The 17,971-nt window shown below is 45.0% G+C and overlaps 1 protein-coding gene and 1 long non-coding RNA gene across 3 annotated transcripts in view; one reads left to right on the top strand and one right to left on the bottom strand.

Annotated features, from left to right (window-relative positions):
- The window catches only part of LOC141998630 (uncharacterized), a 630,544-nt gene that overhangs the window by 353,782 nt on the left and 258,791 nt on the right, over positions 1–17,971 (bottom strand). The gene's annotated exons all lie outside the window — the stretch shown is intronic.
- SOX9 (SRY-box transcription factor 9) lies at positions 1,570–9,135 on the top strand. Of its 2 annotated transcripts, none has more exons than XM_074971482.1 (4): positions 1,570–1,618; positions 3,935–4,352; positions 5,540–5,793; positions 6,492–9,135. In XM_074971482.1, the coding sequence occupies exons 1-4, from the start codon at positions 1,612–1,614 to the stop codon at positions 7,271–7,273; spliced, it is 1,461 nt and encodes a 486-aa protein (XP_074827583.1). In that variant the 5' UTR covers positions 1,570–1,611; the 3' UTR covers positions 7,274–9,135. The 2 variants fall into 2 exon arrangements, with proteins under 2 accessions (XP_074827583.1, XP_074827582.1); XM_074971481.1 differs by lacking the exon at positions 1,570–1,618 and adding an exon at positions 1,839–1,875.

Here is a 17,971-nt window from a genome sequence, read left to right as displayed (position 1 = left end):
TCTTCAAATTGATTTCTTCAGAGCTCCTTCCCCCTGTGCCCTTTTTTTTTTTTTTTTTTTTGCCACGCACAATTTCCAATGCCATTTCAAAAAATAATTGCACTTTTTTAAAAATGTCCCCTCGCCAATGTACGGTCATCCAGCAGGACAATGCTACCTAGAGGAATTGTTTAACCGAACAAAGGCTGTGAACTGAAGCAGTTTCCATAAAGCACTGAGGGGAAAACCCGACATCAGTGCTCGAATTGAATTCAGAATTAGGCACTGTATATTTTATAAGGAAAACTACAGCAAAAAAAGGTGTCCCCCTACTTTGGCCCTAGAGGTTTTGATCACTTAGTTTACAGGGAAGTGTGTGTGGGGGGGGGGGGGAGAGAATAGACCCTTAGGTTAAATTCGGAATCGCAGTCTTTAAAAAGCATCTGTTCTGAAATTCAGTTCTCAGCTTAGTCTTTTTATTTATTTATTTCCTTTGAAGTATCAGCACAACTTGTGTCTTATTCCCAACCGAGATAACCTTGTTATTATCTCGGACAATGCATTGGCTGTCTTGAAAGAGAAGTCTGCAATTAAAAACGTAGGTGCCGAACATTTCACTACAAAGCGAAGGGGGAATGTTTGGACTTTTTTTTTTTTTTTTTTGAAGCGCCTCTCAACACACACGTTAAAAATCGCGGCCCTTTAGAAACAGATCAGTGGCTGCAATTTTTAACGTGTGTGTTGGGACGTGTTTGTTTGTTTTTGCTGATCGAGTTTGGCCAATTTGGCGACTCTTTAAAAACCGTGCGTTGCGTCACCGATTGAAGTTGTACAAGGACAGAGACAAGTCTTTGTGGGAAAGTGTCCCCAGTCAGGCTGGAGAGCAATCTAAGCCTTCCTAAGCGATGCGGCGGCTCTGCCCAGAAGGTACTTCCAGCACGCAGCGAAATTGACATAGAAGTGCGTTGGGAAATCCAGACTGCCTCGAAGTGAGACACTGCATCGTTCACTTATAAATATGAATTTAGAAAAAGTGTGTCAGGAACTGTACGGAGTGGCCAACACGCTGTATTCTTGGGATACAGGGGTTTGGGTTTTTTTAATTCTTTAGTTATTTCTCATTTTACTCCTTAATTTTCCCACATGAACCTTAGAGAAATATTAAGAGCTCTTTGAGAGCAGCATCACAAGCAAATTAGGGATTGAGAACACTTGAGGGGGCAAGAGAAAATGCACCAGAATAACTTCCATTAGAATATGTAGATTTCCCCAAAAGTTTAAAAAAGCCCCCCCCCCCATACTTTATGGAGTATTTTATAACTATTTGGTATCTTGTCAGTTTCATTGACCACGGGCTGAAAGCACTTTGATCAGTTTCTCCTCACGGTTTGCGAAGTAAAGTTTGCTGTTGAATCTTGTAAAGGGGGAAATGCCTGGAGCTGATCAATCTGATTGTCAAAGACGAGTCCAGATTCAGCAAGAAACCTGTTCTAAAAAAGTCTCCTAAAGCGAAAAGTTTGGGGTTAGTTTCTGGGCTTTTGGCGCCCCCTCTGGATGAAGAAAAGAATTACATTTTACCAGCAGAAAGGCGATTGTTGACAACTGTAAAAGTTCCAAAAAAGAAACGGGACTATGAAATGTGAGTATCAAACGCACAGAAAGCAAAGCAAACCCATGTAATGGTGCCTGGCAGGGATCAGACAACATGACAACAATGAGGGTGCTTCTCCCATTTTAAACGATTTCTATCAACAGCTAAGTTTTATTTGCAATAGCTCTGGTACAGATCTGATGATCTGTGACTGCGAGATGATATAGATATGTGTTTGATCTGATTGTGCATCTACAAATGTTGAGGCATTAACGTGTTAATTATGAGAAGAAATAACCACATAGGTATGTTTAAAACTATTTTCTTCGCTATTTTTATTACACGGTAAATTATTTAATGATCACTAGCGGGTGTGCTGTGACAAGCTTAAAGTCAGGAATAACATTCTCAATTTTTTCCCTTCCTGTTTGTTTCAGAATTATACCAGCTTTGCAAAACAAATAGATCTTGGATGCCCTATACCAGTTATCGGCCCCTAAAGAACAGGAGATAAAGAGCAAACTGAAAATGAGTTAAACTTTTACTAGCAAGAACCCAAAAGATATTCAAAACATGTAATGAAAACGTAAACATTTACAGCAGGGAAAACAGTCTTTCTGCAAATATAGAGGCAAAGATTTGCATTCTATATCCTGCAAGTAAATTTACGGGAAGAGAGAATTTCTGGGTTTAAATGCTGGGGGAAATGCTATGTATTAGTAAATGTCATGTTTTATTACATTATTTTGCAACTATTTTAGATATGGTCTTTGCATATTTTGAGACTGTTCTCGCTTAGCAGTTAACAATTAACTTGAGCATGTATATCCCTCATGTCTTCATGATTTCATCCTGAAAACAAATCTGTTGCAAAGAACTATCACTCTTTCTAGTACATCTTAACTTTATGAAGCTCAGAAATGCAAATATACCGTTTATATTGTAAGACTGGAGAAACTTCAGTGCCATCGGTTAGCTCTATAAATGCAAGTTACAGCGATGGACGAGAACGGTATATAAAGTTTATTCGTGTATTAAAATGCAGAAAGTAGACACACTTTTACTTAGTGTGTTTCAGACCACTGAATAATTAAGGTTTAATTTTAAGACGACTAGCCCAATTGCACCATACTGACACAGTGTCAATGACTAGAGTCTTCAAACTACAGTCCAAACCAGAAGACCAGCCTCTGAACAAGGTAGCTCAGCAATAAATTGTCACAGAACTTTGCAGAGTTAAGCGAGCTCTACATCTGTGAGTACAGAACTTAAAGCACTGAATTATCAAATAAGCCTGCGCGTGGCTTTAAACCATGCTGGTTTTAATTAAAGAATAGCAGCAGACCAGTGAGCGTAACATCATCCTTGATGACAAATGTATTTTTAAAACCAGCTCTAGGTGTTATAATGAAAAAACAAACAGAGGCGAATCACAACATCGTTTACTTCACAGAAAAAGCTCGAAGTTCTTTGCCACGCCAAAGTAAGTGCAAATTAGGAGCACACAACCTGTGTGATGCAATTTGACCCCCCTGGAGTATCTTTTATAGAACAGGAGACTGTCCATAGTCCCACTGAAATCAATCAAAAATTGCCGAGACAAATATAAAATAAAGACGAGTTTACTTTTAAGGCACCACAAAAGTTCTGAAGTACAAAGAGTAAACTCAGACACTTCTACTTTTCTGTATTTTTGTCTTCCCCTTCTCTGAGACCTGCGCTCCTTTCTCCCCTCCCTACAAAAACTTGTAGCCAATCATCTGTGTGCCAGCCCCCCAGGGGCAGGGCTGTCATTGGCTGAAAGTTTCTAAGGTGAAATAGAAGAGGAGAGTATTTATTACAGAGACGCGGAGAGAGAGTTGGAGAGCTGAGCTTGAAATTGACTAGGTGAAATTGGGAGCCTTAAACTTTCCAAAAACCAAGGAATTTTTTTTTTCTTCTTCTGAGAGGCAGAGAGAAAGAGGGGACAGAGAGGGGGCTAATAAGACTAACTCCAAACTTTATTTCCCACCCCCTTTTGACTATCCTCAGAGCTGGGTCCATGCACGTCTCTGAGAGCAGATCGCTGCAGCTGCAACTTTGCAGTGGGCTGTGAACAAACTTTTTTTTCCCCCCTCCTGCAAGCTGCTGTTCACCAGCCAAAACTTTCTTGTTTCTTTTGCAAACTTTTTGCTGCCTTCCTTCCCACCCCACTCCCGCCTCCATCTCTTCCTTGCTTCCTCCACCACAAACCCAGCTGGTTTTAAAGAGGCGTTGCCACTTTATAATTATTATTTTTAATCCCTCCCCCTCTCCTCTCCCCCACCCCTTGATTTTCATCCCACTGTTTTCCCCCTCTGCCGCTTTCTCGCATGAATCTCCTAGACCCCTTCATGAAAATGACAGAAGAGCAGGACAAATGCATCTCTGGCGCCCCTAGCCCCACCATGTCGGACGACTCCACGGGGTCCCCCTGCCCTTCTGGTTCCGGCTCGGACACTGAGAACACCAGACCCCAAGAAAACACTTTCCCCAAGGGCGATCCGGATCTGAAGAAAGAGAGCGACGAGGACAAATTCCCGGTGTGCATCCGAGAGGCGGTCAGCCAAGTCCTGAAGGGTTACGACTGGACCCTGGTGCCCATGCCGGTCCGTGTGAACGGATCCAGCAAAAACAAGCCCCACGTGAAGAGACCCATGAACGCCTTCATGGTGTGGGCACAGGCGGCCCGGAGGAAGCTGGCGGACCAGTATCCGCATCTGCACAACGCAGAGCTCAGCAAAACGCTGGGCAAACTCTGGAGGTGAGTGAGGCGGGGGAGCGTGTTTAAAGGGCCTTGGTTTGCAAAGCAGGGAGAAGTTTGGACCAGGCAGGAGAGCGTGTGGTTTCGATTCTGGGAAGCTGGCTGCTGCTGCTGGCAAACTCGTGTGCATGGGGAAAGGCAGCTAAGCTAGCGCTGGGGCAAGAGCTGGGGCAGGCGGGTACTTGGGCTTGGCCTCCTCGACTTTCAAGTGGCTTTTCTGCCCTGCATGGGCTAAGGAGGAGGGGCGGGGGGCGCTGGTCCGGGAGAGGTTTGCGGAAAGATGGTGAGAAGAGCCCTTTGGTCCCCTGGCAGGCTTTGGAAAGTGGCTGGTGCTAACAAGGAGGGCGGTCTGGAACGTGTGTGTGTAAAACCGGGCTTCATCCGCATTGCATCAGATTTGCACAAACGAAGAAATGATCCTGGGGGAGAGGGGAGAGAGAAAGTTGGCAAAGTTGTGCCAAGCTAGTGAGAAAGGTGCATGGCCCGATTTCTTCGGCATTGAAAGGGAAGGAAGGGAGGGGGAAGGAGAAAGACAGTGAGTCACCTGGCCGCTTATTCTGTGACTGCAGGAGAAAAAACAAAACAAAACAAAAGTTAAATTCGCAGCAGAAGGGGAAAGTTCTGAGCGAATCTGGACCTCCAGAGGTGGTGCCCGGAGCCATCCAGGGTGTTAGTCATCTAATCTTTTTATTGAATCAGTGTGTGTGCGCACTCCTCTTCCAGAGGGGGAGAAAAGTCACTGCCTAGTTTTGTTATGTCTTGTTTGGCCACCAAAACAGTCTGCCAGTTTCATGGGGGCGGGGGGTTAGAGGGCGCCACCAGCCAGCAAGAGATTATGAAGCAATGGCAAGAGGCAGGCCGTAGAGGAAGGGGTACCTAGTGGGGATCCTTTCCTTGCAAATCAGAGAGATGCCAAGCTGGAGCAGGGGAGGTGTGCTGGTCATGCAGGATGGAGTGTGCAGAAGGGGGGCTGGGGGTGCAGATTATTGGGGGGGAGCAATCTGCACTGCAGCCTGGCCGTAGTAGTGTGTGCGGACATTTGTAGCACCCTAGGGGTGCAGAGCTCTTTATGGCAGGTCAAGACAGGGGGCCCCTTGGGGCCTGCCCTCTAGGCAGCACGACACGCTGTAAACTGTCCTTGCTGTTGGAGAAGCAACTAACCCCCAGCTCCCCTGTGTCTTGCCCAGGTTGCTGAATGAAAGCGAGAAGCGCCCTTTCGTGGAAGAGGCCGAGAGGCTGCGGGTCCAGCACAAGAAGGACCATCCCGACTACAAGTACCAGCCCCGGAGGAGAAAGTCAGTGAAGAACGGGCAGTCGGAGCAGGAGGAGGGCTCCGAGCAAACACACATCTCCCCCAATGCCATTTTCAAGGCCCTGCAGGCGGATTCTCCTCAGTCTTCCTCCAGCATGAGTGAGGTTCACTCTCCTGGGGAGCACTCTGGTAAATATGCAACCTGATACAGACACACACGCGCGCGCGCTCCTGGGCCCAACACGCTGGGCTAGGCAGCTAAGGAGAGACACAGCGGTCTGTATGTTACGGAGGTACTGGCTGTGACTCCACAGCTCATGCTGTGTTCTGAACCAGGCTCCAAATGCAATCTGCGTAGAGACAGAGTGACAGACAAACAGTAGATATGGCTCGCGAGAGCTGGATCCAGCGTCAGATACACTCACACAAACACGCTTACTAGGCTTCAGACTTTTTCACCAACTTTTCTCCTTGCAACAAAGTTTCAATCGACGTTTTCCGGCTTTTTAATTCAGAAATTAAATTAAAAACCACCTTGAGCTGCAGGCCATCTCAAAAGCCCCATATTTTATCTGGTGCTACATATTTACACAGATACAGATCACACTCGTGTTACGAACCTGGAAACGTTCGTGTTACCCTTCGCAACTGACTTCAGGGGCAAAGCGGTGATATCTGCCAGGGCCCCAAAGATCTTGAGTTAACCATTAACCGCAGTATCACCCTTATACAACTGCCTCCTGCTTATAAAAAAAACAGCTCACTTTAGATTTCAGGGCCTTATGGCTGTCTTTGTGTGCCATATCAGCTAAAGAGACAGAGAGCTCACTTAAAACAAGGGAAGCAGCCAACTCACGACTGCATGTGCTATTTCTTTTCCTCTCCAGGGCAGTCCCAGGGGCCCCCGACCCCTCCTACTACACCCAAAACCGATGTCCAGCCTGGGAAGCAAGACCTGAAGCGAGAAGGGCGCCCTTTGCAGGAAGGAGGAAGACAGCCGCCCCACATTGACTTCCGGGATGTGGACATTGGGGAACTCAGCAGCGACGTCATCTCCAACATAGAGACCTTTGACGTAAATGAGTTCGACCAGTACCTCCCACCCAACGGTCACCCGGGAGTCCCGGCCACCCACGGCCAACCCGGTCAAGTCACCTACAGCAGCAGCTATGGGATCAGTAGCACGCCCGCCACTCAAGCTGGAGCCGGGCACGTTTGGATGTCCAAGCAACAGCCGCAGCCACAGCAGCCGCCGCCCCAGGCCCAGCCGCAGCATGCGATGACCACCCTGAGCAGCGAACAGGGCCAGTCCCAGCAGAGGACACACATCAAGACAGAGCAGCTCAGTCCCAGCCATTACAGCGAGCAACAGCAGCACTCCCCTCAGCAGCTCAATTATAGCTCCTTCAACCTTCAGCACTACAGTTCCTCCTACCCGACCATCACCCGCTCGCAGTATGACTACACAGACCACCAGAGTTCCAACTCCTACTACAGCCATGCGGCCAGCCAGAGCACCAGCCTCTACTCCACCTTCACGTACATGAACCCCACCCAAAGGCCCATGTACACGCCCATTGCAGACACTACCGGAGTCCCTTCCATTCCCCAGACCCACAGCCCGCAGCACTGGGAACAGCCTGTCTACACACAGCTTACGAGGCCCTAAGGGCGACAACAACAACAAGGAGAGAGAAAAAAAGAACGGTCTCCAACTTTTTTTTTTTTTTTAATAAAGACACTAACGCTAAAGATGATGAAAAAAGAGAACACATCGGGCCTTCTGCACTACAGCACCCTTCAGGAAGTGGCCAGACCACTCTGCTGAGAACCAGCAAAACTCGGTACAGACATTCCAAGGACTGGACTTTAACCTTGATTCCGGGGCGAGAGATGAGCTTTCTCACCAGCCAACTCGTCTGCCTGTGTTTGGACTTTTGTAATTATTTTTAGCAGTAATTGAAAGAAGAAAAAAAAAGGAAAAAAAATACCCAGAGTCCTCTGTGAGGAATATTCTCTATTTTAAATATTTTTAGTATGTACTGTGTATGATTCGTTACCAATTTGAGGGGATTTATATATATTTTTAGAGATTTTTTTTTAAATGCTCTTATTTTTTCCAACAGCTAAAACGACACTTAGTGGAGCAGTCCTAGCTTTTCTTGCAGTCAGAGGTATTTTTGTATAGATAAAAGTCTTTTCTTTAAAGAAAAACAAAATAAAACGGTGTGCATTAATTAGGAACAAAAACTGTTAAACAGTGATTGGCATCAGGCTAAGCTTTGGTCAGCTGTGCAACCTAGGAGACGCAAGGAGTTAAAAACAAAAGAGGCTTTATTTTTCTAACTTGGAAGTAGCGAGAGAGCCAGGAGGAGAATTTGTTAGTTTTATTTTTTAAAGACCTTGAGCCTTAAAGCAGCGCTGTTGAAAAGCCTTAAAAGCAGTCCTGTAATATTTTTTTTCCCCCCTCAAGATTCTTATACGACTGCCGTCCAGTGCAAGGAGAAAGACAGAGCCCAGAAGGGAGGCAGATCCGATTTCTGGGAAAACTTACGTCTGACTCTTTTACCAACAATCAGCAGCAGATTATGATGCCACAACCAGCATCACCCTCCTCAGCTTCCTGCTTTGGACACCATGTGCATGACAGATGCTGGAAGCCTCCCATCACCTCCCCAGCCCTTTAAAGAGCCTTGAGTGCAAACATTTAGGGCCTGATCCAAAGCCCGTTGAAGACTCCTATTGGCTTCAGTGGGCTTTGGATTAAACCCGCAGGGCACATTGGAAACATCAGATACATTTTAAATTATTTATTTTGTGAGAAAAGCCAGTTTAATCAAGATTTTCTTTTTAAAATCTCCCTTCCATTTTTTAAACTCCTTTAAAAGCGATTAGATTTGTTGGAGTCTTATTTGGAGGGTACGATGCCTGTTAAATTATGGTCTAAACTGTAACCAGTTCTTTATTTATCTCTAATTCCTTTTTATTATTATTATTATTATTCTTTGGAATCTGTGTCCTAGGTTTGTACAAATGTGTCCTCTTCCTTTTTTTCTTTTGTTTTAAGGATAAACTGGAATTTTGTTTTGTACAAACTAGAGATTGCAAATGTAGTGTATCACTGAATCATTTGCCTTGTTTTCTGCCTCAGCTCTTTTGGACACACAAACGTGTGTGTATGTGAGACACAAGACACCATTGACAAAATGTGTGTGTGTCACCTTGCTAACCTTCCACCCCTTGATGTTGTTTTGAGGTGGGGAAGCTGTGGCTAAACAGTTAAGAATTGCTTTTTAAAAAAGACAGCAAACTTTTTTTTATTTAAAAAAATGTTATATTTGTTAACAGTTGTGGGAGTTTTTTGTTTTGGGGGTATTTTTTTAGGGATTCAGTAGAAAAAAATCTTAAAGCACTCATAATATGGCATCTTTCTATTTCTGTATAAAAGCAGATCTTTTTAAAGTATTTCTGTAACTTAAAAGACCTGTCATTTAAATCATATTTTGTCTTTAGGTAAGTTTGTTTTATTTTGTTTTGTTTGCAAGACCATTTGTTCTCTTTGTGAAACTTACCATTTTTGTATATTATTGTTTGCAATAAATATACATTGTATTAAAAATTTTAAAAAGCAACTGTGTATATTTTATTAAGTGCATCCACTTAAGAACAGTGGGATGTTAAAGCTACAGAGGGTTTTTTATATCGTGACTTGTATACTTTTGTCTCTTGTTTTGATTAACTGTTATCACTATATGGTTTTGGGACCTGAGCCTGCTTAATTGGGCCCAATCCTGAAATGGTTCTTTATACAAAACTCTCATTGAAGTCAAGCAATTGTGTCAATTTCCTCCTGCTACAGTGATAGCCCCATATGGTCAGCATTAATCCCATGGCAGGATAGGTCATTTAAATAGAAGGCTACCTGGTTCCTACTACCTCTCAGGAAAGCTAGTGTGAAAAACCTTCAAAAGCTGGATTCATATTAATGTGTTACAGTAACATATTACAGTTGGTAAGATACACCTACATGCTGTGTAAAGGCCTGTACACATGGAATCATACACAAGTTTGTGGTCTCATCCCAGTTCCTGGTGGCCAAGTGTTTATCTCACACACACCACAGTCACATCGGAGGCTAATTGTTAACAGAGTGGATGAAGAGGACCAAAGGGGGAAATGGAGCTAGAATTCCCTTCTAATCCTCTAGGAGGCAACCCTCTCAGCTCAAGAGGAGGCATATTTAAATGAATCACGAGTGGGGCTGGCAGGAGAGTGGGATTTGCATTGCTGCTGCTTATTTCTCTGCCTGTTAGATAGATGAAAGGAGGACTTGCCGCAGAGTTGCCAGACGGCCTAAATGCACAAAAAAACAAAGGCTGAGCTTGGTTTTATTTTTTGGGTGGGGGCAGAGGGGAAAAGTAGAAAACAAGAATGAAAAAAGAAGGAACTGTCAAAGAAAACCAGAGACCAATTAATCCCTGGCATAATTCCAGGGAAGTGAAAGTGATTAAGAGAGGAACCCAACTGACTTGTCCCATCTGAAAATGAAGCATAGTAACCTGAAAGGTGACAATGCGCTTCCCATCTCTACCCCCAGGATGGAGCTGGCCCTGATTTGCTGTGCACCGTCCATGCCTGCATTTCAGTTTTAACCAATTCATATCACAGCAGGGGCGCGGGGGAGGTAAGGAGATCGGACTCTGTTAGGTTTGGCATGAATCATTCAGGGAGTTTCCAAGCTCATATGGACTTTCAGGTCATTTTCACTAAACAGATGATATCATCCCCTTCCCTGTGCAGCAGAACAGAACAGGTATCAGCCTCTGTACAATGATGTCACTTTTCCTCCGAGCCAGGGGGAATGCTGGGATTTTTAAAAGGACACGTAGTCACAGTTGTTTATTATATTTACTCTGAGACTTCAGGCTTCCTGCTGAACTGCTAGCAAGAATTTTAACCCCCTGCCCTCCCAGGAGCTGCGCTTCCATCAGGTTCATTTACTGCCTCCCGGGCAGCTCACATGCCATTTGAAGGGAGTTAAGAGAAGGGGATAGAGGCTCTCAAGAGAATACCAAGCAAGGGATACGCTTGCTTTTTCCATTCCCTCTGGCACCAGCAAGGGCTGGTTTCCTTCCACTCCTGATCCTGCAAATACTCACTCACCCAAGTAGCCTCACTGATATCAGTGAAAATACTCAAGTGTGCAAGAGCTACTTGCACAAGTAAGAATTTTGCAGGATCAGGGCCGTAGTCTTTCAGGGTTTTATAACCCCAAATTAGGGCCTATTGACTTCAATGGGAGTAGGAGCAAGCCCATAACCCTTATTTCTGAGCTGGAACCTGGCAAGGGTCTCACCCCTTTCGCATGATTCATGTCCATCAGCAGGACTGTGCCTTCACGTACGTGTCCGTGTACCTATATTGCTATGTCTGTACCTAAGTGTTCTTATTCAGCACTCTATAATTAAAAATACCTTTACTGCCCATAAAAGTGAGATGCTGACATCGCCAAGTGGAGCCAAGCTACCCGTGGGCAGCTGCATAAACCCTCATGAGCAATGCCAACAGGCACCGCAGTCCAGGTCTGAAACACCTTCCGGGCCACCCTATCTAACCGCGCTGTTAGTGCATCTCAGCGCCGCCTGCTAGCCCAGATCCGCACAGTCACTGAGCTCCGCCAATGCACCTTCACCTGATTTGCAGCTCCTTCTGCTATTCCAGTGGTGGGACCCTACACAGCGCTCAAGCCTGATCGACAGACCCCATTATTATTCTAGGGCTACATTCGCCGCACACAGCTGTGCAAATGCACCTTAAACCTGACCTGCAGCCCGCCCACCCCCACTGCTATTCCAGGCTTAGGTTCTCCACACACAGCACATCTGTCCTGCAGCACCTGTTGCTGTTCCCTGCTGCGGCTGAGCCAACCCTCTCAGAGTTTCTGTCTGGTGGTTTTGAGACACTGAGAAATGTGTACTCATGGCTGGAGCTCGGTTTCATTACAGAGGTTAAAGGTTATTGCATGAACTCGTTGTGTTACTTCCCTCTTTTTGAAACGGCCCAGTTATCCACCTAAGAACACCGGCTGCTGAGCATCCATAGGAACTAGCCCCAGAGTCTGTTTCGAAGGAGCAGGGTGATCACAGAGACAGCCTCATGCTGGGAATGGACACACATTCCACTACTCCTTAAGGGCTCCTCCGGAGCTGCCGTCACTTACTGACCACAACACCTGTTCTGCAGTGTCCTTTAGCTACATATTTGCCTGACAGGCTGCAACAGTCTCCATACCTCCCTGCTGGCTGCTGTGCAGGAGGCAATCGCTCCTAGACTAGCCGCACAACGTGGGGAGTTAAAGCTGGCTGCTCGGCCTTGGCAGTGGCCTTGGTTAGTGCCCATTAACAATCACATTTCTGCCTGACCATTTCTTAGCTGCCGAATGGTTGGTCTTGAAGGCAGTAGACTGGGAGCCATGAGATCTGGATTCAACTCCCCGCTCTGCTACAGACTCACTATGTGACCTTAGGCAAGTCATTTATTCTCTCCACACCACAGTTCCCCATCTGTAAAATAGCATTTGTCAACCAGCTCTGTCACTTAGTTATTAATATTTACTGTATTTGTACGGCAGTAACACCTAGGATCTCCAATCACAGGCCAGCACCCTATTGTGCCAGGAGCTGTACACACACAGAACTAAAAGACTGTCCCTGGCCCACGCAGCCAACAATCTAAGTAAACTACTTAGTCAGTTTCCTTCTACGACTTGTGTCTTGTGGGTGTTTTGCCCAGTAATGAAAGAGGGAAAAACATTCCAAACCAGAAAGAAAAGGAGTACTAGTGGCACCTTAGAGACTAACCAATTTATTAGAGCATAAGCTTTTCGATTTTCCACTGAATGCATCCGATGAAGTGAGCTGTAGCTCACGAAAGCTTATGCTCTAATAAATTGGTTAGTCTCTAAGATGCCACTAGTACTCCTTTTCTTTTTGCGAATCCAGACTAACACGGCTGCTACTCTGAAACATTCCAAACAAGGAAAATGTTTGAGGGGGTTGTTTATTTAATTTCCTGATCTGATTCACCTCATTCCAGGAACATACTTATAGACAGTTCTAAAAGGATCGCATAGCAGTTCTGCAGCCTATACACTCAGGTCTAGATCTTCAAAGGCATTTAGGCTCCTAACTTCCTTTGAAATCAGTGGTTTCCTGGCATCACATATGATTAGGACTAACCATAAGAGCTGTAATGAATAACCAATAAGGAATGCCACTGTGCAGCTTTGCATTCGAAAAGGGTGGGAGGGGGGAGTCTGGTCCCTCAGAAGATGTTTGCCTTTGCTGCTGCGGTTTTATTTTTTCAGTTATGTTTTTCTTCCATTTTCTTAGTGGGAAGAAAAGGTTCCTTCCAAAGTGGGGACATGCGGGAAGAGAATAGAGATGGCCACTGCGCCCATGCTTGCTGCCCCCCTTGTCTAGAAAAGTCAAGTCATATTCCACAGCTGGCATTTGAGGAGATTGTAACACATATGTGCTCCCACATTACAGAAGAAGCCCAGTCCAACCACAGAGAAATCATACATAGAGCTGTGCGAATAAGGGATTATTTGATTCGCTGGCAAGTCTGAAAACAATAAAATATCCATTTCAGGCAGAACCACAACATATAATTTTTCAAAATTTTTGGTGAAGCAAAGAGTTAAAAATAAATGTGCTGGGGGGTTGAGCTTTATGTTTCATTAGATATCAACCTTTAAAAACACTTCTTGTTTTGCATTTTCCTTCTTTTTTTAAAAAAAAACAACCAAGAAGTCATTTCAACCCTTCACAAAATGTTTAAAAATCAAAACATTTAGATTTTTTCCCAACTTTTTTTTCAACTGAAACAATTGGGTGAAACTGCCATGAAGTTGCAGAATGTTTCGTCGTCCTTTGTTGCCAGAAAGAAAGTTTTGGCCCAGTTCTAGCTATGCTTCACCCTGGCTAAGAGGTGCTGTGAGTTCTAGGCCATTTGTTTCCACCTCTGGAGACCCGGGGTGGACTTGGGTCAGAAATGAAAAATGACTCCAGCAGTATCTTTCCAGTCCTGCTGTTTGTTGTACCCATCACAGAATAAACTCACCCAATGAGCAGCCCCTGCTCCGTAGTGCTGCAGGGTAAGTGGGTGCTGAGTGTGTGTGGGATGTGGGGAGAGAAGGGGAGACTTGGGAGCTGGGAAAGCAGGGGAACATCTGTAATGCCGCAGGGCAGATCTAAGTTAGAAAACAGAGCATAGGAGGGGTGAGAACCTCGCAGCCTGGGGTCTAGGGGAGCTGCTGTAATGCTGCAGGGCAGGTTGGAGCCAAAGAGCAGAGAACAGAGCAGAGTGCAGGGACAGCTGGGACAACGGGGAACGCCCGCAATGCTGTAGGGCAGGTTTAAGAACAGGCAGAGTGTGGTGGGGACTGCAAGGGAGGGAACTACCTGTAAAGTTACAAGGCAGGGCTGAGCTGCGGGTGGGGGAGTGGGAATGAAGGGGGTAGAACAGTCTGATCGACCTCAGCTGCTTTGTTGTCACCTTCTCTCTTCACTGGACCCCACTGCCTTATCTTTAGCCTGAGTGCGGTTTTTTCCCTTATTCCAGAAAAACAATAAGAACTTCAAAAAAGGGCAGGAGGGGGGAGATAGGAAAAGAAGCCCAGCTCCTGGGACGTCCTAGTGGATCAGTCACATCCCTGCTCTAGAGCCATTGTTGAATACACATTCTTATTAACATCTAATACACGCTGATGGATCAGGAGTGAGGGGCAGAAGGGAGAGAAAACCTTATTTTGTGTACGTACAGCACCTTCCACAATGGGGCCCCCCATCTCAGTAGCACCTAGTGGCCCCAGGTGTCATACAAATAATTGATCATAAGGCGCATAGAGAGATGTATTTACTTGGATCACTGGTTCTCAACCTATTTACCATTGTGGGCCACATATGCAGTTCTCTGTGTGTTGTGTGGGCCACATCCACACAACATATATACTACCTGTGTGGCCCTGAGGATGTCACATGGGCTGCAGCTGTGTGCTGACTGGGCCTCGGGTTGAGAGCCACCGACTTAAATCGTCAGCTCTTTGGGGCAGGCACCATCTCTTTGTTATTTGTTTGTCCAAGGACCAGCATGATGGGCCCTGATCTCTGACTGGGGCCCTACATGCTTCCATAATACAAATTATTAATACCTAATAAATAATAATAATAATTAATAACGCCCTGGGCATTACTCAAGTGAACCCTGTTTAGGGTTATACCTTGCAGGCAAAACTCTATTGACTTCAGTAGGGGATGGGCCTTCATGAACAATATTGGGTCAGAGCCATTTAGCAAACACAGTTATGGTGAAACTCCATTTTTGGTGCAGAAGAATGAAAGCCTGGTGCAGTTTTAATGCACTGAAAGAGGCAGCTTCTGATTATAGCAAAAGGCTTGGGTTATAGCAAAGCCATCTGAAAAAAACCCCGACTTCCCCGTAAAAAGGGTTTGTGATTTTTAAAGTTTCAATAAAAACCTTTTGAACTACGAAATAACAGTCAGCTTTGCAGCTCAGCGAAGGGCTGGGAAACAAGTTTCCAAATGCATATTTTTAATTAATGACCTGCCTAGGAGCTGCTCTCAATTTTCAGTGACTAAAAAGCCATTCAGGATTTTTTCCTCTCCCTAAATCTGATTATTTGTGGAGAGTATTTATGGAGAGCCTTTGTGGATTTTTATCTCCATCACATGCATTTTCCATTTTAAAAAGAAAAGAAAAAAAGAGAGAGAGAAAAAAAGAACTACCAACTGTAGCGTTTACTTTTAACCCTTTGCAGGGTAGAGTGATCATTTGTTTACCATTTTTCCCTGTCTCATATTGGCAATACAGGGCCTGATCTTGCAGGTAGTCCTTCGCACGATGGGGTCCATCTGTGTGGATCTGTCTGCAAGATCTGGCTGGTCCCGAAATATTACAAGAGCCTCATTTTGGTATTTCAATAGGTGTTCCACTGCTGGGTCCAATGGGAATGGGAGGTGCAGAAAAGATTAACACAGGAGAGGATAAGTGGTCTTGTAACTAAAGGTACATCTACATTGCAAAGAAATAACCCTTGGTGTCATGTCTCAGAGCCTGGGTCAGCTGACTCAGGATTCACGGGGCACGGGGTGTGGGGTTAAAAATAGCAATGTTAATATTCGGGCTCAGAATCAGGGACTCCAGGCTGAGCCCGAATGTGTACACTGCTATTTTTAGCTCTGCAGTCCAAGCCCCACAAGCCTGAGACAATTGACCCAAGGTCAGAGTCGGCACCAAGGGTTTTTCTTTGTAGTGTAGACATACTCACAGGCCCTAGCCAAGGACTTGGGAAGTCTGGGTTCAATTCCTGGCTCTGCCAAGGACTCTCTGTATGGCCTGGGCAAAGACATCTCTGTGTCTCAGTTCTCCACCTTTAAGATGAGGATACTAATCTTTTGCCCATCTTGCCTGTTCAGATTGTAAGCTCTTCAGGGCAGGGAATGTCTCTCACTATGAATTTGTACAGCTCCTAACACAACAGAGCCCCACTTCCATTGGGGCTGCCATTATACCGTTGCCCTATCTTCTGACACCAGAGTCCCATCCCGACAACAGCATTACTCCTCCATAGAGCAGCAGCAGATGTTCGGGGCTTTGCAGATTGCCTTCCTAGTGTAGGAGAAATCAGTCTTGGTATATTCTAAGCGTAACTTATTTTATTTACAGCTAAACACCAGTCCTGGAACAGAGATGGTCAAAAACAGCAAGCAGAAAAATCCCTTCTTTCAGGAATCTCAGCCCAACAGCAACATCCTGTTTCCAAGGAGAAACACTGCATCAGAAATTTACTCCAATCAGAGACCAAAGCAGAGAGCAAGTTCTCCTGTTGCTCTCACAGCTCCCTGTGTCCAGAATGTTGCATAACAAAACTACCACCACCACACAGCACGTCTTCCCAAAACTGAACATTTGCTCATACACTACTCAAAAGAACTTGTAAGACTACATGTAATGAAATCACCTGGTGATGCCTGCTATAACAATACAAAATAAATAGCAACTATGGCACCAACTCCCAGTACAGAACCGAATTCTTGGTGCTCAGTTTATCCCTTAGGCTCACAGACAGTGAGAAAGGATCACTTACATTCAGGAGTTTCACTAGGTTTGCTTCACACCTTTGTGTAATGGGCTATTAAGCCCAACATAAAGGGAATTCCTTAGGTTATCCAGGACAAAGTTTTGACTCAGGCAGCCAGGACACAGACAGACTGAGCAACAAGAGGCCATGTTTACATAGTAACACACAGAGAATATAGTTAAAGGTGCAAATCATAAATTTTAGGGCAAGAGAGGACGACTGTGCGCACCCTACTCCGACCTCCTGCATAACACAAGCCAGAGAATTTCACCCACTGATGCAGCAGAAGGAACTATTCTTCTCTGCTGTGCAGGTGAACATTACTGAGCCCAAATACCTGCGGTTAACTATTGTCTCTCTTTCAGAAAGACATCCAATCTGTTTTAAAGACTCCAGATGATGAGGAATTTGCCACCTCCCTTGGTAACTTGGTTAACAACCCTCACTGTTCGCATTTTTCATCTTATTTCCAATTTGAATTTCTGTAGCTTCAACTTCTAGCCACTGGATCTGGTTATACCTTCATCTGCTGGATTAGAGACCCTCCCTCAAATCAGATACTTCAGCCTAAACACCTCCACCAGAAGAAGATATCTCACTATAGAACATGAAAAAGAATTCATAGATAAGGTTGAGAAGCTCCAACCAAATTCACTCCATCGTGGTCTGATATTTCAGCCCACGTGGTTACATATCACACATGGATCTCAGATCCCCTCTACATCCTGGGCACAGCAAGATGAATTAGAGGGCAAAAGGGAAAGTCTTAAATTGGACTTTCTTCCCCCAGTGTGGGCATTAATTACACAGAGCTGTCTGGGCACAAACCAACTATCACCAAGGAACGTCTCACTCCATAAATTTTAAGGTACTAATAATAAGACTGGACAGCAGTTTTTAGGCTTCAGTAGATAGTTTACAATTAACCTACTCCTGTCAGCTGGAAAATCAACTTACATGTGATTCCAGTTCATGTCTGAATCACTTTGAGTTAGAAATTTCCTTTGAAACCAAGTAGACTCACATTAGGTTTCTATATAGAGATGGGCCCAAGATGCAAAACTCAGAACCAGATCCTGCTCTGAACTTCCCGGACATTTGAGTTGTTTGCATACAGGGTTTTGGTGTGGCTTATTATAGGAATAAAGGCCACCAGGGGGCTTTGGATATAAACTTCCTCAAAGGTCAGGGCTGTTTTGCCCA

Source organism: Natator depressus, chromosome 14, assembly GCF_965152275.1.
Source record: "Natator depressus isolate rNatDep1 chromosome 14, rNatDep2.hap1, whole genome shotgun sequence".
Taxonomy (NCBI): Eukaryota; Metazoa; Chordata; order Testudines; family Cheloniidae; genus Natator; species Natator depressus.
Note: the sequence above shows the minus strand (reverse complement) of the source record. Positions and strands in the feature narration are given on the sequence as shown.